Source organism: Mauremys reevesii, linkage group 10 (genome assembly GCF_016161935.1).
Source record: "Mauremys reevesii isolate NIE-2019 linkage group 10, ASM1616193v1, whole genome shotgun sequence".
Taxonomy (NCBI): Eukaryota; Metazoa; Chordata; order Testudines; family Geoemydidae; genus Mauremys; species Mauremys reevesii.
Window position 1 is genome coordinate 35381704 of NC_052632.1, and position 17001 is coordinate 35398704.

Consider the following 17001-nt stretch of genomic DNA (forward strand, 5'->3'; position numbering starts at 1 on the left):
TAAGGCTAATCTGTGGCCACGCAGTGTGAGAAAGGAGACAGGACTCTCACCTTTGCACATATAAGGGTCACCTACAATCACAGCTCCTGTGCTTGAGGGAGTGCAAAGACTTCTACCAAGTTACTTGCCCTAGGAACAATTCACTGGAAAAGGAATCATCCCTATGTGCTGACCAGTGGAGCAGGCCAGATGCTACATGACATAAAAGGAGTACAGCAATGTTTTTCTCCTTTCCTTCCAGAGCAAGCAGGGAATTCCAAGAGGCATTTTACCTCTGAGTGCTCTTTTTCTTGAGATGCAGCTCTGCTTCATCACACTTTACAACAGAGACAATTATTTCTCAAACTCCACAGGAAATCTATGAAGTATTGCTGTTTGGTAGTACATTAAACACTGCTGGTGTTTTCCAAACTCACAATGAAAACAGTTCACGAGAGAAGACCTTGGGCCCAATTCTCATCACACTAAAGCCTCTTTACTGTCCTTTGGCAGTGTAAGAGGGCCTTAAAGTGGATACAAATTACAGCTAAAAGATCAGATAAAGAAGGAGATCATGCTATTAATGAATTTCTTCTAAGTTACCATTTTTGCAGGAGCTCTGTCCAACTGCAGCCCATTCTGACACCTGGCCACCTTTAGGGGTCCTGATGCTTAACCTTCAGCCTTTTATTTCTCATGCACTATAATGAGGCATTCCTGAACTACCAGTGAACTTAGATATATTTCCAGCAGCAATTTTAGACAGCAATATCTAGGAGCATCAAAGACATCAAACACGGCGAAGCTCCTGGGGCTGACAGAATTCAACCAGAGGAACTAAAGGCATGAGGCAAGATTCTGACCCAGCAGCTAACAAAATTCTGTGATGAAATATGGGTGAAAGAACAAGTGCCATAAGACTGGAAAGATAGTATCATCACCGTATTGCCAGAAAAGGGTGACCTCACCCAGTGCACAAACTGGAGATGTATTATATTGCTATCAATTCTGGGCAACATATTGGCTATCGTTATGTTGCATGGAATGAAGAAAGCAGCGACTGGAATATTATGAGACTAACAGACTGGGTTCCCGCCGGACAGATCATTGTGTGAACAGATATTCACTCTCTGACAAATCACCAAAAAAACCTACTGCTTGGGGGAAAAAATCCCATCTTAATCAACTTTATTGACTTTAAGAAAGTGCTTGATAGTGTCCAGAGAAACACTGAGGAATATTGCTAGAAGCTATGGGATACCATTTAAGCTACTCAACATTTGAAGGAGTTTGTACAATGAAAGTATACGTTTAGTAAGATCAGACATAGACCTAGGTGTGTGGTTTGATATTGTGACTGGAATTAGACAAGAGTGTGTGCTATCACTAATCCTCTTTGCATTAGCAATAGACTGGGTGATGAAGCAGGCAACAAAAGTTATCATGAATGATGTAAAATGTGTTACTACTGATGAGTTACATGATCTTTGGTTTGCCAATGATATTACTTTACTAAATATGACGTGTAATGAAATGACTGCCCTTACATCAGAGATAGAACAGAAAGCAGCAAAAACTGGATTAAAAGTAAATGCAGAGAAAACAAGATTATGAAAGTAAGAAACTGAACAAGAGACGCAAAAGTCTACACGATGGAAAAGAAATTGAACAGGTAGAAGAGTTTGGCTATCTGGGGAGTGTAATGACATCTGAAAGTAGCTGCGATAAAGATATTCAAATGAGATCAGGAAAAGCAAATAACACTTTTGGAAGGATGAACATCTGGTGAGACAGAGGTCTCCACACCAAATTAAAGGTCAGATTATACCATGTGATTGTACTGAACATGCTATTATACTGAGCAGAGACTTGGCTGATGACAGTGGCTAATAAAAAGAAGTTGAAGGCTGCCCATCCCAGATGGCTGAGGAAGATATTACATATTTCATGGAAAGGCAGGTGTTAGTAATGGGAGAGTTGATTATTAGAAATGTAGATAGCTGGGTCTGTGATGACCGGGAGAACCGTATGGTGACTTGCCTGCCTGGTGCGAAGGTTGTGGATCTCTCGAGGCATCTAGATAGACTTATGTGTAGTGCTGGGGAGGAGCCGATGGTCGTGGTACACGTAGGAACCAATGACATACGGAAGGGTAGGAGAGATGTCCTGGAAGCCAAATTTAGGCTGCTAGGGAAGAGACTGAAATCCAGGACCTCTATGGTGGCATTTTCAGAAATGCTCCCAGTTCCATGCGCAGGGCCAGGTAGACAGGCAGAGCTTCAGAGTCTCAATGCGTGGATGAAACGATGGTGTAGAGAGGAGGGGTTCACGTTCATTAGGAACTGGGGAAACTTCTGGGATGGGAGGAGCCTATACAGGAGAGATGGGCTCCACCTAAACCAAAGTGGAACCAGACTGCTGGCACTAAACATTAAAAAGGCTGTAGAGCAGTTTTTAAACTAGGAGATGGGGGAAAGCCGACTGCTGCAGAGGAGCGTGTGGATCGGACACAGACTTCTCTTAGGGGAGAGTCTGATGATAGAGAATCTCCAGGTTATAGTCAGGAGCAGAGGACTGAAAAGTATAATGTAAGGGCCGGATCAGATGATAAACAGTCACATAAAAAAGAATCTGGCACATCAGAAAAAGGCAGGCTAATAAACAGGGACAAGTTTTTAAAGTGCTTGTACACAAATGCCAGAAGTCTAAATAATAAGATGGGTGAACTAGAGTGCCTTGTGATAAAGGAGGATATAGATATAATAGGCATCACAGAAACCTGGTGGACTGAGAGCAACCAATGGGACACAATCATTCCGGGGTACAAAATATATCGGAAGGACAGAACAGGTCGTGCAGGGGGAGGAGTGGCACTATATGTGAAAGAAAGCGTAAATTCAAATGAAGTAAAAATCGTAAGCGAATCCACATGTTCCATAGAGTCTCTATGGATAGAAATTTCATGCTCTAGTAAAAATATAACATTAGGGATCTATTATCGACCACCTGACCAGGACAGTAATAGTGATGATGAAATGCTAAGGGAAATTAGAGAGGCTATCAAAATTAAGAACACAATAATAGTGGGGGATTTCAATTATCCCCATATTGATTGGGAACATTTCACTTCAGGACGAAATGCAGAGATAAATTTCTCGATACTTTAAATGACTGCTTCATGGAGCAGCTGGTACGGGAACCCACAAGGGGAGAGGCAACTCTAGATTTAATCCTGAGTGGAGTGCAGGAGCTGGTCCAAGAGGTAACTATAGCAGGACCGCTTGGAAATAGTGACCATAATACAATAGCATTCAACATCCCTGTGGTGGGAAGAACACCTCAACTGCCCAACACTGTGGCATTTAATTTCAAAGGGGAACTATACAAAAATGAGGGGTTAGTTAGACAAAAGTTAAAAGGTACAGTGACTAAAGTGAAATCCCTGCAAGTTGTGGGCCCTTTTAAAGACACCATAATAGAGGCCCAACTTCAATGTATACCCCAAATTAAGAAAAACAGTAAAGAACTAAAAAGAGCCACCGTGGCTTAACAACCATGTAAAAGAAGCAGTGAGAGATAAAAGACTTCCTTTAAAAGTGGAAGTCAAATCCTAGTGAGGCAAATAGAAAGGAGCACAAACACTGCCAACTTAAGTGCAAGAGTGTAATAAGAAAAGCCAAAGAGGAGTTTGAAGAACGGCTAGCCAAAAACTCCAAAGGTAATAACAAAATGTTTTTTAAGTACATCAGAAGCAGGAAGCCTGCTAAACAACCAGTGGGGCCCCTTGATGATCAAAATACAAAAGGAGCGCTTAAAGACGATAAAGTCATTGCGGAGAAACTAAATGGATTCTTTGCTTCAGTCTTCACGGCTGAGGATGTTAGGGAGATTCCCAAACCTGAGCTGGCTTTTGTAGGTGACAAATCTGAGGAACTGTCACAGATTGAAGTGTCACTAGAGGAGGTTTTGGAATTAATTGATAAACTCAACATTAACAAGTCACCGAGACCAGATGGCATTCACCCAAGAGTTCTGAAAGAACTCAAATGTGAAGTTGCGGAACTATTAACTAAGGTTTGTAACCTGTCCTTTAAATCGGCTTCGGTACCCAATGACTGGAAGTTAGCTAATGTAACACCAATATTTAAAAAGGGCTCTAGGGGTGATCCCGGCAATTACAGACCGGTAAGTCTAACATCGGTACCGGGCAAATTAGTTGAAACAATAGTAAAGAATAAAATTGTCAGACACATAGAAAAACATAAACTCTTGAGCAATAGTCAACATGGTTTCTGTAAAGGGAAATTGTGTCTTACTAATCTATTAGAATTCTTTGAAGGGGTCAACAAACATGTGGACAAGGGAGATCCGGTGGACATAGTGTACTTAGATTTCCAGAAAGCCTTTGACAAGGTCCCTCACCAAAGGCTCTTACGTAAATTAAGCTGTCATGGGATAAAAGGGAAGGTCCTTTCATGGATTGAGAACTGGTTAAAGGACAGGGAACAAAGGGTAGGAATTAATGGTAAATTCTCAGAATGGAGAGGGGTAACTAGTGGTGTTCCCCAAGGGTCAGTCCTCGGACCAATCCTATTCAATTTATTCATAAATGATCTGGAGAAAGGGGTAAACAGTGAGGTGGCCAAGTTTGCAGATGATACTAAACTTCTCAAGATAGTTAAGACCAAAGCAGATTGTGAAGAACTTCAAAAAGATCTCACAAAACTAAGTGATTGGGCAACAAAATGGCAAATGAAATTTAATGTGGATAAATGTAAAGTAATGCACATTGGAAAAAATAACCCCAACTATACATACAACATGATGGGGGCTAATTTAGCTACAATGAGTCAGGAAAAGATCTTGGCGTCATCGTGGATAGTTCTCTGAAGATGTCACGCAGTGTGCAGAGGCGGTCAAAAAGCAAACAGGATGTTAGGAATCATTAAAAGGGGATAGAGAATAAGACTGAGAATATATTATTGCCCTTATATAAATCCATGGTACGCCCACATCTCGAATACTGTGTACAGATGTGGTCTCCTCACCTCAAAAAAGATATTCTAGCACTAGAAAAGGTTCAGAAAAGGGCAACTAAAATGATTAGGGGTTTAGAGAGGGTCCCATACGAGGAAAGATTAAAGAGACTAGGACTCTTCAGCTTGGAAAAGAGAAGACTAAGGGGGGACATGATAGAGGTATATAAAATCATGAGTGATGTTGAGAAAGTGGATAAGGAAAAGTTATTTACTTATTCCCATAATACAAGAACTAGGGGTCACCAAATTAAATTAATAGGCAGCAGGTTTAAAACAAATAAAAGGAAGTTCTTCTTCACGCAGCGCACAGTCAACTTGTGGAACTCCTTACCTGAGGAGGTTGTGAAGGCTAGGACTATAACAATGTTTAAAAGGGGACTGGATAAATTCATGGTGGCTAAGTCCATAAATGGCTATTAGCCAGGATGGGTAAGAATGGTGTCCCTAGCCTCTGTTTGTCAGAGGATGGAGATGGATGGCAGGAGAGAGATCACTTGATCATTGCCTGTTAGGTTCACTCCCTCAGGGGCACCTGGCATTGGCCACTGTCGGTAGACAGATACTGGGCTAGATGGACCTTTGGTCTGACCCGGTACGGCCTTTCTTATGTTCTTATGTTATGTAAAGACAAAATAACAAATGCGAGACTCAGGAAGATCAAAGAGCAGGCAATGTTAGAAAATATCATCAAAGAAAGCAAGCTCAGGTCATTGGGACATGTACACCGTATGGAAGATGGGAGACATGCTTGGCAAGCATTGAACTGGGCACCTGACAGTGACAGAAGATACTATATATGCTGGCATCACCAGGGAAGAAGCACCACAACCAGCGAGCGACTGTAACCAGTGGAGGCACTGGACTGCCCAATGTGTCAGCGGCACAGGAGGAATCTAAAGTGATATCTAGGAACAACTGTTTTACTTTGGATGAAGTTAGGATCACAACACATAAAAGCACTTAAAAAAACCTAAAACAAAACAGGGACCTTGATAGTCTAACTTTTTACAGAGAGATAGGTCCCTGCTGCATTCCTCATTCTGGATAGGCAGGGAGATCACCTCTCACAGAAACAGAAACAGTGAAACACTTACAGACTTAAAACTGGTCCTAGAGTTTTGGGGCCAAATACTGCCTTCCATCTGGAACTTAAATGGCAGGGTAGATTATGGCCCTTGGTTTTTAACATCTACACCACAAGGAAGGAGCAGCAAGCAGCTAGATAAATAATAAAGTCAAACGGGGTTAGTGGAAAAGAAATATTCCCCCATCAGTGATGGCACAATCTAGTAATGATTCAAAATGGCAACTGTAGCACCATACATACTTGGGAGGAATCCGTAAAACTGCATTCAGATTCGTGGAAGAAATCACTACTTGAAGAATGTGTTCAAGGGCTGTGAGTCCTCCTGCAACCCGGAATGCTATCTGATCTGCTGCATTCTGGATAAACACAAATAGAGAATAATAATTATATGGAATATTTACTGAAATTTAAAAACAAATTTAGTAATTAAAAGATGTGTCTGGTGTGTAACTGCCTTGATGTACACTTAGTAAAATCTTAATACAGTTTAATCAGATTGTTCATCTTTTTAATTAGTGCATTGATTGTTTCACTACAGAAGCACAGAGTGGAATGAATACCCCTTTGAATATGCAGGCATTAATGTTACTTGAATGTTGTTTTTCCAGATGATATTATATATGCTGTAACTTCATTATAATACCACTGCTATTTTGAGTTTTTTAAACAGATATTGGTTTAGGGCTCAATCTTATTCCCAATGAAGCTCTAATTGACTTCGGTGGAAGCAAGATCAAGCCCATAATGAAGATTATTTTAACATGAGCCTCATTTAGCTGAAAGCTGAGGTGCAATTTTGTAGGACACATTCTAACAATGAGGGACAAATATATATTTTATAACATTTCTGATTTTTTCCCCCTTTTGGGGATTAATTTCTGTAAGCATAAATAGGAATTACCCAAACTTCATGTGCATCAACTATCTATCTGATCGTGGACCCCTGGAAGTCAATAGCAAAACTTCAATTAATTTTATTGGTACAGAACCAACGCCAACACCACACATAAGAAACCTAACAATTGTGGGACCTTATTATTGTAACCCTCAATCTCTTTTTCCAATTTCCTCCCTCCTTCTCCAGTTGTTTGTTGATTTCACCTGTGTCATGTCTACAATTAGACTGTAAGAACTTTGAGGTAGGGATCATATTCACATATGATTTGTCTGTAAAATACTTAGCACTCTGTGTGTGCTGTACGTCAGAACAGCCCCCTATGAACTAAGGTAATAACAAATAATTTAATAGGATTTCATAGCCCACATTTTTTCTTATCAATATTAGAAGTCATATGTAAACACCACAGTACAAGACAAGTTTTAAGAGCCTGTAATTTTCTCCTCAGCAAGTTTAGCTCTCTCAAACATTCACACAAAGGTAAAGCTGTAACCTATTTAAATGGCTTGCCCAAGGTTTCAGAAAAAATGTTCCCATCGATATACCCATTTCACACCATGTTGGGAGCTAGATTTTGAAGAGATCATAAAGAAGCAATTTTGTTTGACTAATGTGCATTGGATGGGATTTTTAAACAATAACAAAAAAGACTTATCTTCAAAGGCTGCAACTGGTGTGAAATGACAGAAAGCTGTTTGTGTGCGCCAGTTTACGCAAGTTGTTAGATAGCCAACTAGCAATTTCTATAGGTTTAATGTTTATGTGACTCCAAAATTTCAGTCAGTTAGTTTTAGTCCAGTTAACTCTTAGGGTAGGTCTTCACTTCAGCTTTAACTTGAGTGATGAAGCTTAGCTCGAGTCCCATCCACACAAAAAAAACCTTAACTCAAGTAGGATGGTGTTTTTAATTGGAAATGGCTTGTCTATCGGGTATAGGCTAAAGCTCAAATTAGCACAACTTGTCAGTTGCTAACTAAACCATTCTGTAGTGTGGACACAGGCTAGCTCCACTCAAGTGCCATTAGTCCTCCAATGCCTTCCCACAATTCTTTCCGTGTGCCCAGAAAGGACTAACTAACAAAGTTTTCAACAATTCACTGGGAAAGAATTCATAGAGCAGCTCAGCTTATTGCAGCACAAAGAACCAAAGGAAAAGCCACCAGAAGTCTTAGTGCAGCAAATAAACAAGTGCAGAACCAGTGTGGACACTGCAGCTTGAGTATTATTTTGCAGTGTAGCCACTCTAACTTGAGCCAGACTACCTCTAGAAAAGCAACCGGAGTGTAGATAATTTGATTTAACTCTACATTGAAGATATACCATTAGTCACATCCTCCAGAAAGGTCTGATCCTGGACCACTGAGGTAAATGGGAATTTTCCCAGTGACTTTAATGTGAGCAGGACTGAGTCCTATATGAAGGTTAAAAGCATTTCTAAACTACCACTTTCTATTGTGATTAAAAGTGTATACTCAGCGTAATGACTATTGTTACCAAGAAACCGCATACACAAAATAATCAACATGTACGTACAATATATTTAGAGAAATGAATATGAGAATTCCTAGATACATTTGGTATACATGCATCAGAGAATACAAATGGAAAAGCCATTAACCTGCCAGTGCAGGACTGTTCCCTATAGTACATTTGTTAGTGTTGCATCCACTCTAAGTTTTAAATGAGACAAGCAATGCAGTTTTCACCACTTCCTATGGGAGATTATACCACAACCTATTAGATCTCACTATCAAGAAATGTTTCCTGACATTCAACCTGAATTTGCCCTTTTCAGTTTCATTTAATTACTCCAAGTTATACCCAATTTTATTATACCAGTTCTTCTCCCTCCTTTCTGATTACACCATTCCTAAAATTGTAGGCTATTACATATTCCCACTTTAGTTTTTGCTTAGCAAACAAACATATTTCATTCCAAATCTTTCCTTTGCCTTGTAATTTTTCCATACCAAATTTTCTTGCTTTTTCCAAATTCCTCCCAGTTTCTTAACATCTATATATTAGGAAATGAAGTGTCTAGAAATGAACACCTTATTTCGGGTTAGGTCACATCAAAGCCACAAAGAAAAGGACTTATCTACATGTGTGGTAACAGGGTGTCTTCACATGTGTATTCAAAAATAGCACTGGCCTTTTTGATCTCTGTATCAGATTACAAACTCATGTCTAACTTAATGTTTGCTCTTGCCTCTAGGTCTAGGTCTCTTTCAGCATTACTTTTCTAGATCTATCCCTCCCATTGAGTATCTGTGTTTCAGATTCTTTTAATCAAAAAATATTAACTTGCATTTTTTAAGAACTTATATTTTTGTCTATATTTCTAATCTTTCTAGGGTCCCTTTGTAGTCTTTCTCTGTCCTCCATTGTGTTTGCAATTCCTCCTAATTCAGTATCTCTGAAAAAATAGTTAATGTCCTATTTATTTCCTCATCCAGACCATCAATGAAATCCATGAACATTTTGTTCATTGGATACCACAATGATAAACATAATCATAAATATGAAAGACAGACAAAACAACAAGATTAAATAAAAGGATTTAATTAAAATTATTGTGGTGGATGGAGGGATGTTATACAAAAGGATCTGATTAGCTGCGGAGTTTCCAGGAACTACTTCAAGACAGCGGAATGAGGAAGGAGGACTTGAAGGGCTGACCCTATACAGATGGGACTAAGGCTAGGAGAAGAACTAAAATGATTATGGTAGCAAGATTGGGGTAAATACATGAGCTAATTATTTGTTCACTGCTCCTACTGCAGTAAAGGAACTTTAAAACCTGGCACTCAGTGATCTGGAATCTACTGTTGATATCACTGATTTCTTGCATACTCTTGGATGAATTTATCTTAAAAGATGTGTTCTAGATAGAGTGGGGGTTACAAAAGTTCAAGTGACTTTTTAAAGAGTCTTTCAACTATTTGTTGACACACATTGCTGATTATTGAATTAACTACTGATATATGGTACACGTGTGTCAGCCTAATGATTAAGTAACCGCACAACTACCTTTCTATCCAAGAATCCCAGGTTCAGGGACAACTCTGGGGCTCTTGGCCTTGGGCCAGCAGAGGTCATGGGAACCAAAGAAATGATGCCACAGAAGTATCATTTACTCTTGAATGCTGCACTAATAATGTTCCCAGAGTGAGTGTTGTGTGTCACTGGATCCCTAACAATGAAAATGGCACCTGATTGAGTGGTGAGAAAATAAGTGTGTGTGTATGGTGGAGGGCACCCTCAGCTTACATATAGTATATCATGGGCTGTATTAGAAAGATGAGTTGTGCAAAAAATAAGAATTAATAAGGGTATTAAAAAAAAGAAAAAATACCAATTTTGTTAATCTAAGAAATATGAAATTCAAAAGATATCAAATGAATTTTCATACATACTTGTAGTATTGTATCTGCTGTGAAGTGATTATCAGCTTTTGATACATCTGTGTGCTGGTCTAAGAAAATCATTTAAAAAGCATAAAAATACGGGTGCAGAATATCTGTTCCCTTGCACTTTTTTCCTCTTAAATGAACTCCTCCAGAATGTGACCCAAATTCATATAGTGTCTGGAGTGCTAAGGCTTTCATTAGCTGTTACATGGGAAAACAAACATTCCCAGATATTTCTACAGAACCTTGGTACTGAAGGAAGTTGAGGCATATTGGTTATTCTACCTACATGCTCAAACAACATTTTGATGGAAGCTTGCCCCAATTGCAATCGGTGCAGAAGGAAAGAATTACATTTAAGGGGCCTGTCATGATATTGTTATTGTTTATTTTTACTGTGATAGTGGGTGTCTCAATGAGATCAGAGCCCCATAGTCTAGCACTCTACAATAATATATGACAGTGCTTGCCTGCTAAATCCCCATTTGGAAAGGGTACAGATCCAGTATAAAACACTCTTTGCAGTGTTGAAGAATCCTCTGGATCCCTAAAATATTTAGGTTCCAAAATCTTTCAGCTTAGATGTTTATCTGGGACCCATTCTATAAACCTGACTGCAAAATCTGGCCCTTTGGAAGGGGTTACATATTTAGACTGAGAATGATATTCCTCAAACTAATCCATATAAAAGATATTTGTTCAGAAAATGTAAATCAATGCATATCAGTTGGATTGTGGAAGAGCACATGAAACTATTTTGCTCCTCCTCTCTATAGATTTGCACAAATATGCATACAACATAATTTAAAAAAACCTGATTTCCAAATGCAAAAGGATTTGCAGGTTTGAGACTACCTGCTGTGCAGAAAATCAGAGGCAAATGAACAGGTAACAAGTGAGCAAAAGTGACTATGATTATAATATATACATTTGTTACTGAAAAAGGCCTTATAAAAACTTTTCTTATTGAGCAACATAGATTTGAACTAACCTTTAGAAAACATTTTCTAGAGATGTAATCTAGTGCATAGTAATGGTAGTAACCAAAAACAATGCTGGACAGAAAAAAGGGCTTTTTTTGCCCATTCATAAGTATTTGTCATTGTGAAATGCAGTGGTCCTGTTTGTAGAGGAGGAAAGCCAATGCACTTGACTAAAGAGGTATTGAAAAATAATTCCTAATCTTCATACCATTATAAATCTGTCATACAGAAAATACAGTAACTCACTTCAATGTAACATCTTAAGAGTTATGCATCTATTCAGAAGTATCCATGTAGGAAGGGATAAGTAAACAAAGATAATTTGTTATTTCCTATATAGATTAGTTAATACAATTTTATGACAGGATTTAATTATGAAAAATAAAATATTTAAACAAACATTACTTCTTTTTATAATTAGAGTGATTTGGATTTAATTAAAGAAGCACAATCAAGAAAGTTCCCTGAAAATTGAATGTGTGTGGTTCACTCATTTTCCTACCTGTTACAACACCTTAATGGATTTGAATTCCCCTTATCTTCTCTACTATGACTTGAGTGACAACTGACTAATAGGATTACAGGCTCCATTCCAATAATACAGCTCAGCTACATGCCAGCAAAAAATGACAGCCTAAACCTGAATTGCATGGCCTGGGAATCCATCCAATTATTAACTAAAGTAACTATTATTACCTAACCTAATCAAAGGAGAAGCAGCTGTTAATCTTTGGTGGCCTGCAGTGTAGTAGCGGTCAGATTGGATGAACTGTCTTTGTACTTGACTCTTCTACAGACAATAATTATGTCCTTTGTGATCAAGAAGGAAGGGCTTCCTAGCCTTTTAGACAGAAGCAGCAGATGGGGAACAACTGTTTGCATGTTCATTAACAAGATAGGGTGGATTTTATCAAGGTTTGGCATCTGCGGTACCTCCAGAAGCACCACTTACCGAATGATGCAAGGAGGTTTGGCAAGTCTGCAAATTTGAAAGTTAGCAAACTAACCTACCTAAAGTAGTTTAAAAGAATTTTTGATCTACATTTTTTCATACAACCCACCTCCCAAATCCTTAAAATTAAAAAAAAATTGCTAAAAAGCATGTATGCTTATTCCCTATCACATTGCATTATATCAGCCTATACCTACAATACACAAAGAAACACACATGAACATGTCAATGTGTCTTCACTGCTACAACATTTAATTTCATTTAGTTATTTTACAATTCTTCATATTATATAGCTAATTTACATTTTTGAAACTATGGCAAATAATGTACTATAGGAGGTGAAAACTTGGACTTATTTGAACAAGCCAACAGACAACACACAACACCACCTACACTGAAATAAACTGAACTTTAACAAATAGTACTTTTAGAATTCTGCATGCACTACTTCAGAACATGAGTGAGACCATAACTAGAACAGCGTCATCCAGCTCTGGTTCCGCACTTTAAAAAAGGATGTTAACAAATAGGAAAGGGTTCAGAAAAGGGCTACAAGAATGAGTCTAGCTCTGAAAAACCGGCTTTGCATTGAGAGACTAAAGCAGCTCAATCTATTTAGTTTATACAAGAGAAGGTTAACAGGTGACTTCATCACAGTCTCGAAGTGCCTAAATGGAAAGAATGTTTCTAGCAGGCGAGGGCTCTATTTTCTAGCATGCCAAGATATAAGAAGATCCAATGTCTGGAAGTTGAAGCTAGACGAATTCGGAGCAGAAATAAGGCACAATTTTTTAATAGTGAGCATAATTAACAATTGGGACAACATATCGATGGATATGGTAGATTCTCAGTCATCTGAATTTTTAAATCAAAACTGGGTATTTTTCTAAAATATCTGCTCCTGATTTAACAGTAAATTATGGACTTGATGCAGGAATTACTGAGTGAAATTCTGTGGCCTGTGTTATGCAGGAGATTAGACTAGATGATCATAATGATCTCTTATGGCCTTAAAAAAATCTGTGAATGAATATTCAAATCAAGAATTCACCTTTCACATATTTCCTCTGTCACTGTCTTATCTTATTAGTTACATAGTAAAATAGGACCAGAAATAAATCAGTCTTTTTTATCTGAAATGTTTTGATGACAACTTTTCCATTTCTATCCCATGCAATTTTAAACCCTTTGAAAGTTTAAACTTGTTATTTCTTTTAAAAAAATTAAAAACTTAAAAAAAAAGTTCTTAAACTACTGCTATGCAAAAACAAACAAACAAAACCCAAAACCAAGCCATTGACACTTTGGTGAAGGCAGGGAAGAATCTTTCCTGATCCCCAAAAGGGTTGCTTGCTTCTTTGAAATTAAAAGATTCATCATGGAAAAGCCCTGCTTGCACAGACCTCACATTAGCTCCAACTGAACTTGTGTGTGTGAGAAAGACTTGCTGGATCTAAACCAAATACTTGTGTACACTTTGCCTTCTGTTATTGGGAGAATGCACTCAAACTGTGCAACTGAATTCTGTACTTATTAAATTGAAGCAGCAGTGGTCAGCCTATGAAAGAAGAGTTTGTTATTAATTAGTAAAATACAGTTAAGCTCTATTTTAAAAAAATATTTTCTTCTCCCCTATAGCCTAGTTTTTAGCAGAGATTCTATCTAAAGTGCCAGTGGCTAAGAAATACAGTTCAAAGCCTCATAAAACAAAAAATCCAGACGGGGGATCCCAGGCTGGCTCCTTGTCTTTTTTTTTTTTTTTTTAAATCATCTCTGATGACTTCTTGGTCTTGAACTTTAGGGAATCTGTGCGCTTAAGAGAAAATAAAAAACTACACCCATTTGGATCAGTGCTGTAGTATTAAAAGTTCATATGGTGACAAATATTGTGGAAAGTATTCCAAAACAATTTTTTCAATGACAATTGGCATTTTTGAGCCTAATGAATAGGGCTCTCTTTTGTGAAACCAGTATAATAATAATCCTGTGATACATGGCTAGAAAGGGTTAAACATCCTGCAAAATAAATAACCCACGGAAGACATGTGGGGAGATAATGTTTCTGTGTTGTGTATTTACATATGTATGGTTAGGATCGACAATGTAATCAACAGTCCCTGGCTATGCTATATTCTGATATCATTTAAAGGAACTGTAAACACGAGATATCTCGGTATTCATCTCTCTTTGAAATGTGAATGGTGGAGGAAAAAGCAAATGGCCATATGTTAATTTGTATAGCTAAGTACTGGTGATGGACCTCCTTCAAAGTCATCCTAATTACCTTTTGTTCCACGAGGAAACCCCAACTTGTCAAGGAGGACATGAAATTGTATAAAAGATCCTTGGGTCCTGATTCTGTCATCTCAGGTCTGTTTAAGCTTCTTCAGGGGAAGTTTGAGTCGCAAGATTGAGGTCCCAGTTATGCTGGTGCGCCCTGAATTTGATATTTGGACATTGGACTATTAACTATGAACTATCTCTGAAAGAACTTTTTGCAACTACGAAGCTCACCATCTCTGCTATGAATCTGCACCTAAATGAATTGAACTCATGTCTGTATGTATATTGATCTTTTAACCATTCTCTCTTTTGTTTTTTAATAAATTTTAGTTTAGTTAATAAGAACTGGCTGTAGTGTGTATTTGGGTAAGATCTGAAATATTCATTAAACTGGTAGGTAATGTGTCCGATCCTTTGAGATTGGTAGAACCTTTTCTTTTATATGATGAAATAAGATTTACAGAAATTTTCATCATATTTGATGGGTACCTGGATGGAGGCCTGAGGCTGGATCACTTTAAGGAAACTGTGTTGTTTGGACTTCTGAGTAACCAGTTAGGTACTAAAGAAGCTGTTTTATGCTGGTTTGGTAAATCTAGGTATTGGAATATCCACCAGCTTTATGGGGATTGTCTGCTCCATTCTTTACAGTTCACCCTAATTGAGTGACCATAGCTGGCTCCCCACTAGGGCCCCGGTCACAAATACTTTGCCCTAATATAATCCCTTCCACCCAAGAATCTCAAAGTGCTTTTCAAACATTAATGAATTAAGCCTCACAACACTGTTATGAGCAGGAAAGTATTATCCTAATTTTACAGATGGAAGAACTAAACAGAGAGATTAGGCCAAAAAAATGCAAACTAGGATACCTAAAATTAATGAGAGCTGTGGAAAATTTGAAAAAATATCAATTATTTATTTAGGTGTCTCAAGATTTTGGTTCCTAATTTTTGGCATTGAAGTATGAAAATTTTGGCCTCAGTGTCCTATCTAAGAAAGGATGTGGCAAAGCTAGGAATAAAGCTCAGATCTGCTGATTCCCAGACCTTTGTTTTAGCCACAAGACCATTCTTCTATGGATAAAAGCTCAGTGTATGTAACCATAAACCTGTTTTGATTTGGTATTAAGGATAAAAACCTTAACCTTCAATACTTAAAAATCAATGCTAGTCCAAAGGAAGCATTTCTAGTTTTGTAATTCTACTTATAAAAGTTTAAAACATTTTGACAAACCTGAAATGTATTTATATTTAAAATGAGCCAAAATGGCTCAGAAAAGTGTGTGTTCCAACAAAAAGCGGCTATTTGCTTACATTATGTACCCTACCTCTACCTGTTGTCAATCCAGTAAGTACAACAGGACAAATCCTGCCCCATGTCATTGCCCTGAATAATAGGGGTGCTTAATGGGATGGTGTGCAGGACCAAAAGGAAGAGATATGGGGAAAAAAATCCTGCCTGCAAGCTGAAAATGTGGCTGTTTCTACACCCTTGAAGTTGAGGTACCCCCCATGGCTTCTGTTCTCACACTCTGCACGGGGTAATTTCAGTAGATCTGTGGACCAGAGGATCAATCAGGCTTGCCCTGCTCCTCTGCTAGGCTGCTCCTGCCTCATCCCCACCATCTGACATGTGACAGGGTACTGGGAGCATGCAGGAAGCCCTGTTTCACAATACAGAAGGGGTTCATACTCACTGTATGGGCTATCCAGTTCTTGCCCTTGTGCAGCAGAAGCTGTAGCCAGCAAAACTACAGGACAACAACATTTCTTTTTGCTACAAAATCTTCAGCTGCACTAACTGCAATCTTGCATACCAAATACAAAGGTACAAGGAAAATGAAAAAGAAGGGGATTTGGATTCATTTAACTTTTGATTCATTAAGCTCTTGCAGCAATAAGAACGGAACTACTTTTCTCCCTAATGCAAACTAAAGACAAGAAAGTGGTGCCTTTTTGTTTTTCTTTCTGAAAGTGAACTCTGACTACCAGAGAACTCAATCAGGTACTTGACACCAAGTCATTGTAGGAAACAACTGAGGTTTAGCAAAGTTAGCATGCACAGGAGTGGTTGTGTGAAAATGAGCCCTAATATTAAGACTACAATTCTACTAAGACAATTGGTTCCTATGCCTATGGTACAAGCACACTGCTATTAACTAATTTAATTTCTTCCTAGGCTTGTTCTGTATCTTATGCCTTCTCCCCTTTCAACCTTCTGCTCATATTGTGTGTCAAACCTCAGTTTAATAAAAGGGAAACTGGCTACAGTCTTCCCTTTTCCCACAAGTTCTGCAAGTTTTTCTGGTTCATCAATCAAACCTGAGTCAGAGAGACGTTCTATTAACACCTCTGCTGATACTCTGTC

At 38.3% G+C, this 17001-nt stretch overlaps 1 protein-coding gene across 5 annotated transcripts in view; it reads right to left on the bottom strand.

The window, feature by feature from the left end:
• The window catches only part of SCAPER (S-phase cyclin A associated protein in the ER), a 354496-nt gene that overhangs the window by 114914 nt on the left and 222581 nt on the right, over positions 1 to 17001 (bottom strand). For all 5 annotated transcript variants that reach the window (XM_039490831.1, XM_039490828.1, XM_039490827.1 and 2 more), the window contains exon 24: positions 6346 to 6461. In XM_039490831.1, the coding sequence (XP_039346765.1) occupies positions 6346 to 6461 (116 nt within the window). The remainder of the gene's footprint in view (positions 1 to 6345; positions 6462 to 17001) is intronic.